Source organism: Camelina sativa, chromosome 18 (genome assembly GCF_000633955.1).
Source record: "Camelina sativa cultivar DH55 chromosome 18, Cs, whole genome shotgun sequence".
Lineage (NCBI taxonomy): Eukaryota > Viridiplantae > Streptophyta > Magnoliopsida > Brassicales > Brassicaceae > Camelina > Camelina sativa.
In genome coordinates, this window is record NC_025702.1 from 399,899 (window position 1) to 407,075 (window position 7,177).

A 7,177-nucleotide genomic window follows, 5' to 3' on the forward strand; every position below is an offset into this window, starting at 1 on the left:
GGGGGGGGGGGGTTCTCGCTCTAAGGGAGGAGAACTATTTGGGACAAACAGTGAGGGACTTTCTACAGTTAACAAAAGGGGTGGAGAATGAAGAGAGGGATGAGATTGGGAACGCTTTAGTGAGGATGGAAAGGTTTTTTCAGGGGTCAGAGGTTAGGGATAAGGTTGACCTGAGGGGGTGATAGCTGCAGGAAGGCTTAAGATATAAGGTCTTGAGTGGTCCTTTAAGGTAGTAGGTGGGGAAGGTGATGGTTTATGGGTGGTAGAAGACTTAGGGATTTGATGAGATGAAGAAGTGGTGAAAGGGGTAGGCTTTGATACAGGATTTGGATTTGAAGTAGGGTTTGGATGAGTTGAAGGAACAGATGATATAATGTTGAGGACGGAGAAAGGGTTTTCAAGAGTTACTGATTCTTGGTCAAGGTTTTGTAGTGGTGTGGTTGTGATGGTTGTAATGGAGGGAGTAGGCGAGACAGAATCAGAAGAAGGCGCCTTATCTTTCTCTTTATAAATTGTTTTCACTGATTCCTGACTTTTCTTTTTGCGAGGGGGGGCTGCTGCTGATGGTTGTTCATGCGGAGGGGGAAGAAGAAGACAGTTCCTGGCAATATGTCCAAGCTCATGGCAATGAGAACACGATGGAGATAGCCATGGATACGCAACCTCAATTTCCACGAGTTGACCATTATCACGAGTATATTCCACTACACTCGGGAGGGGTTTGGTAAGGTCAACAACCACTTTAGCATGAGATATCTTCAAACTCACAATATTGATAGTATAATCATATGTTTCCTTTGGCTCCCCTACAAGACCAGAGATCAAACTGATGCCTTCAGTCGTTCGAAGATCCAAAGGTATGTCAAACATATGGATCCAGATGGGGATAGATTCAAGTGCAGGAGCTTCCGAAGAGTAATTGGAGGACCAAGGTATTGTATGAAACATTGAGTCTCCTACATACCAGATGCATTTCTCTAGTACTTTTTGCCTAATGAATTCATTCGGAATCCTGACTAACATTGATCTACTCAGATGGTTCATATGAATCTCTAACCGTTGACCCTTATCCCACATATGGTTCAGGACACTCTGAACTTGGTGGTAATTAGGCGGCCTGCCTTTGAAAAAACATATGATGAAATCCTTATGAAGCTCAGCCCCTCGATTGAAGACTTGGTCAGGGATGTGAACTCTAGGTCGACCAGTTTCAGTAACTGTGACGAGAGCAAGCCTCTTTAACGACCTATCCACAGACTTTCTTAGTTTTTCCACCAAAGTTTTACCCGCTAATGGCAATGATTGAGGAGGTTGCGAGTGAGCCAGGTTAACTTGTGGCACTTGAGGCAGTGGCAATGGTTGAGCTTGTGGCAAAATAATTGTGGGTTGAGGTCCTGAAACAGGAGCACATTGCACAGTACTGGGCAACACAATGGGAGTAGTGAGCGGCTTTGACTTGGTGGTTTGGGATAGTGAGGCAGAAGCTTTGTTAGTGAGGAGGGGAGAAGTAGATTTAGGAGTTAACACAGTGTAATTTGCTGGAATAGTGATTTTCTCAGGAAGAGTAATCCCAGATCTAGGGTTACGAAGTACAGATTTTGGTGGGTTTGCAGTAGGGGATTCAACCAGATGCATCTCGACATCAATATTAGGAGGGTTAGAGGGAATAGAACTCTTAACAACAGGCTCTAGAGAGCGAGCAGTTTGTTGTGCGAGTTTTGGTTTTCTGGGATTTTGAGAGGAAAGGGGAGGAAAATGGGACAGAGAGGAGGAAGAGGCTGGGTCAGGCGGATCAGGGGGTGGGGTTTGATTCTCACCAGCAGTGTGACTCGATGGGTTCAGGGCGGAAGCACGACCATTAGGGAACCAGGAGTTCTCCATATGTGTACTGAGTAGTTGGTATGTGGTATCTTATAGCTAAACTATTCAAACTTATTTTTACACACTTTCAAGACTTTTTTGGGTATCTCTAATTATATTTGTTATATGACAGTTGATAAATATATCTTTTGGGTAAGCGGGGTTTTATGATTAAATATAAAGTAGTGATAAAACCAGAAAAATTCTTACAATTTACAAAAAAAAAAAAAAAGAAACAAACAAAATTTGAACCCCTTGTAAGAAAAACTCTTCGGAGGTACGTAGTTCTAAAATGAAACAAACTATGATTTGGTTTGTTCTGAATGTATGTTATGTTTTAGCATTCGATTGCTTTGTATATTATGTTTTAGCATTCGATTGCTTTGTAAATTTTATGGATCAGATATCAAAGAATTATATGGTCCCATTCGGATTTAACAAAAAAGTTTTGGAACAATCTCCAACGTTCATAAATTATATATAGGTTGCTAGGTTGTGGATATATTGACGAATGATGATGATGATGATGAGTGAGTGCTACTTTTCGAAAGAAGTGGGACCAAATTGAGGTTCACGTGATGCTTAAGAAGTAGCATTGCACTGTGTCCGCACTATCATAAATTCACGTCCTAGCCTCTCTCTCTCTATTATTTTCACCCATTTCCATCTTCTTTCCCACTTATAATCACATTTTCCTTTCTCGTTTCAATTTCGTTTTTTTCCCGTTTTATTGTCCATATTCTCCCATTTAATTACATCCAAATTGTGTATGGTTTGAGACTTTGAGTGTATGTGTACTGTGCAATATATATAGAAATAAAATACAAACGAGAGAGAGAGAGAGAGGGTTCCTCATGCTACATTTAGTGTGCTTAACTGAGAGCATGCTTCCAATAATCTTATCATGATTATGGGCATCCCAATATACAATACTATATAACTACAGCTATAGACTACGAAAAATAACAAGTATTCACAGTCAAATAGTAAATCATGGGCTCCTATATTATTTTTATTATTAACAATAAAGCTATTCCATTGGTCGAATCTGAAATAAAGACAAACCCTAAACTCAAGACCTGAAATAATTAGCCAAACACGTCATTCCAAACAGAAAAAAAAATAACGACGACCTAACACGTTAATAGGCAGTCTACTTTTTTTTTTTTTTTAAACATAGAAATAAGACAGAGAAATAAGGACTCTGTTTCTTGGTTTTAAAACAATAAAGTAATACATATGAAGACAAAAAAACATATAGATAATAGATTTATTGGTGTCTGTCTTTTAATTTGCCTTTCTTGCCTTCACTCCACCACAAAAATATAACCGTTGCGACTGATACGTACAAAAAGGACCACTTCATAACAAGTACACATATATAAAACCATCGATCTTCTTACATCGTAATTTACAATTACTCCCGATCGACCGTTTCCTTTCTCCACACTTCCCCTCCAATGGCGCAACTTACTAATTCCCGTCTTAATTATCTTTTTTCTATTTCTCTCTTACTATTATTATTCAACTGCTTATGTTTTCGTTTTTCATTGATTGCAGCTTGCTCAAACTCCTCCGAAGACCAACAGATTCAACACCATCACCACCGGAAATGGGTGGGTCCTTCAGGTCACAAAGTCATCACCGTCTCACTTACCGGCCATGCTCAGTTTCGTTCCGTCCAAGACGCCGTTGATTCCATACCAAAGAACAATAACATGAGTATCGTTATCAAGATTGCTCCCGGATATTACCGGTATATATATATAAACCTTAATTAGCTAATTTTTTAATTTTTTTTTCTGAGTGTAAATATAATGCTCACATGCAACCTTAATACATTTTTCATGTGTGCAGAGAGAAAGTGGTGGTTCCAGCGACAAAGCCGTACATAACGTTCAAAGGAGCGGGTCGGGACGTGACGGTTATAGAGTGGCACGACCGTGCGTCGGACCGTGGCCCTGACGGTCAACAGTTACGTACCTATCAAACTGCTTCCGTCACCGTCTACGCTAATTATTTCTCCGCTAGAAACATTAGCTTCACGGTACTCGATATATATTTCTAAAGCAATTAATTTTAATAAAACTTTCATTAAAAAAAATGTGAGTCTTTATTTTTATTTGTTATATATTTTTTTTGATATGTGAAGAATACTGCGCCGGCTCCATTGCCGGGGATGCAAGGGTGGCAAGCGGTAGCTTTTAGAATCTCCGGGGATAAAGCTTTCTTTTCCGGCTGTGGGTTCTACGGTGCGCAAGACACATTATGCGACGATGCTGGCCGTCACTACTTCAAGGAGTGTTACATTGAAGGCTCTATCGACTTTATTTTCGGTAACGGCCGCTCCATGTATAAAGTAAGGACTCCTAATTACCAAAAACAGACTAATATATGGGGACTTGTAATATAAATGCATATATATGTCTTATACAGAAAATGATTACACATTAAATAATATATGTGTTGTTGCTTGTTGGTGAAGGATTGTGAGTTGCATTCGATAGCGTCAAGATTCGGATCGATAGCAGCGCACGGGAGGACATGCCCGGAGGAGAAAACGGGTTTCGCGTTCGTGGGTTGTCGGGTAACGGGTACGGGTCCGTTGTACGTAGGCCGTGCCATGGGCCAATACTCACGTATCGTCTACGCCTACACCTACTTCGATGCTCTCGTCGCTCATGGTGGCTGGGACGATTGGGACCACAAATCCAACAAAAGCAAGTACGTAACTATTATTTTACAGTGCTAATAAATGTATGATTTGAGACGTTAATAGGAAGAAATTAATAAATGGCTGAAATATTAGGACGGCATTTTTTGGAGTGTACAATTGCTACGGGCCAGGAGCAGCAGCGACGAGAGGCGTCTCATGGGCCAGAGCGTTGGACTATGACTCGGCCCATCCGTTTATTGCTAAGAGCTTCGTTAATGGGAGACATTGGATCGCTCCACGAGATGCCTAACCAAAAGTTCAAAGTTCAAAGTTCAAACTACGTTTTGCTTCTACTCCTAGCTTAGTTATATTATATCATTCGTTTATTGTTTTTATTCTTTTCCCGATTTATTTTATACCTTGTGATACAGAGCATAATTGCATCTTCTTCATTTGTATACAATTTCAATTAATGTTTTTCGTGTGCTGCCAAAAAAAAAAAAGTTAATTTATACACAATCTTGATTAAGTAATAGGACAATAGGAGCTAATAACTCGTCTGTATTTTACCCAGGGAAGTTGATTTATACAATCTTGTATCTGAAATTCTGAATCCCCAATCGTAATCTGTTCATCGTGACTTGAGAATCTCTACTCTTAATCGGATTCTCTGCTGGTGATCATCAATTCCAGTAGCTGTTAAGTACTTGAGGAACTAGCAACTTCTTTATCAAAAAGTCCCTCAATGAGCTATATATATATAGCTCGAAACTGAGAGGTAATTGATAGATAAAATTAGACCAGGAGAAAGCAGAGCAAAGGATGGCTACTCTTGAAGTTTCACAAAAACAAGGCTTGCTATATTCACTGAAGTTAAGAGATATTGCAAAATGATTTAGCCAATCAGGAAGAATTGCATGCAAATCTAGACATTACTGGCTGGAAAGTTCAACAGTTTCGTNCGTTAATAGGAAGAAATTAATAAATGGCTGAAATATTAGGACGGCATTTTTTGGAGTGTACAATTGCTACGGGCCAGGAGCAGCAGCGACGAGAGGCGTCTCATGGGCCAGAGCGTTGGACTATGACTCGGCCCATCCGTTTATTGCTAAGAGCTTCGTTAATGGGAGACATTGGATCGCTCCACGAGATGCCTAACCAAAACTTCAAAGTTCAAAGTTCAAACTTCGTTTTGCTTCTACTCCTAGCTTAATTATATTCGTTTATTGTTTTTATTCTTTTCCCGATTTATTTATACCTTGTGATACAGAGCAGAATTGCATCTTCTTCATTTGTATACATTTTTCAATTAAGGTTTCGTGTGCTGCCAAAAAAAAAAAAGCTAATTTATACACAATCTTGATTAAGTACTAGGACAATAGGAGCAAATAACTCGTCTGTATTTTACCTAGGGAAGTTGATTTATACAATCTTGTATCTGAAATTCTGAATCCCCAATCGTAATCTGTTCATCGTAACCTGAGAATCTCTTCTCTTAATCGGATTCTCTGCTGGTATCAATTCCAGTAGCTGTTAAGTACTTGAGGAACTAGCAACTTCTTTATCAAAAAGTCCCTCAATGAGCTATATAGCTCGAAACTGAGAGGTAATTGATAGAGAAAATTAGACCAGGAGAAAGCAGAGCAAAGGATGGCTTCTCTTGAAGTTTCACAAAAACGAGGCTTGCTATATTCACTGAAGTTAAGATATTGCAAAATGATTTAGCAAATCAGGAAGTATTGCATGCAAATCTAGACATTACTGGCTGGAAAGTTCAACAGTTTCGTACTAAAACATGCAGAGACTAATACAAGGATGTGTAACATTGTGCTGACATAGAAAAAAAATAATGAATAAGAGAGAAAGCGATACATGAAAAATTGGTCAGATTTGACCTTATTATATATTGAGAAAAACAAAAAGGTACAGTTTTGCAACTCTCCCGAAGACAACTTTTGGTTCCATTCTCAAAACCCAAATGAAGCAAAGAATCATCTATACAAAGTACAAACTACCATTATATATATTGCCTGCCCCTGAAGAAGACGAAGGCGGCGTAAATTCCAAGCTCCATGTTTCCCTCATGGATTGGTTTCTGTGAGACAATTTTCCTACCTCTGACAGTGACCAAAAACTGCTGAGTCGTGACTTAGAGTCGTGACTTAGAGTTCCACTTCCTGAAGCTCCTCTCCTAAGCTGCTGCTGCTACCGTTGAGTAGGACTGGTTTGAAGGTTGATGGACTAGTCGGAGGCGTAAACGAAGTGTTGAAGTTTCCACTCCATGAGGCTGTTCTTCTGGAAGCCGGAGGCTGATGATCCCCGTTGACACTTATTCCCAATCCATTTCTTTGGATGTTATCCATACTTGGATGTCTCTGCATCATCATTGGTGGTGGAGCCCTTGAGGAGGCTACTACTTCATCTGCCGAGTTGTCCTCCTGTCTGGCTTCAACAGCAGCCGCGTCCATCACCTGGTCGTTTGAAAACGATGCAGGTGCTGCTGGAACAAAGAATTTTGCTTTTGCGGGGATTGGTGGTTTTGCAGTTTGTACGGAAGGTGACTGAAACATGGTCTGAGAGTTTCCACGGCCTTGATTGAAGGTGTCAACATATCTGCACAAAAAGAGAGGAAAATGATTAACTCTAAGCATGCGTATTATC

The 7,177-nt window shown here is 39.9% G+C and overlaps 2 protein-coding genes across 3 annotated transcripts in view; one reads left to right on the forward strand and one right to left on the reverse strand.

The window, feature by feature from the left end:
- Positions 3,231–4,993, forward strand: LOC104760141 (probable pectinesterase 68). Its single transcript, XM_010483011.2, has 5 exons — positions 3,231–3,616; positions 3,718–3,907; positions 4,013–4,219; positions 4,346–4,584; positions 4,670–4,993. Exons 1-5 carry the CDS (start codon positions 3,321–3,323, stop codon positions 4,824–4,826), a joined length of 1,089 nt encoding a protein of 362 aa, XP_010481313.1. The 5' UTR covers positions 3,231–3,320; the 3' UTR covers positions 4,827–4,993.
- The window catches only part of LOC104760142 (protein transport protein SEC16B homolog), a 7,750-nt gene continuing 6,958 nt past the window's right edge, over positions 6,386–7,177 (reverse strand). Inside the window, exons 14-15 of one of the 2 annotated variants that reach the window (XM_010483013.1) lie at positions 7,071–7,095; positions 6,386–6,914 (exon numbers count right to left, since the gene is read on the reverse strand). In XM_010483013.1, the coding sequence (XP_010481315.1) occupies positions 6,679–6,914; positions 7,071–7,095 (261 nt within the window). In that variant the 3' untranslated portion in view covers positions 6,386–6,678. Of the gene's footprint in view, positions 7,130–7,177 lie in introns of both variants that reach the window. The other variant, XM_010483012.1, reaches the window with a different exon arrangement.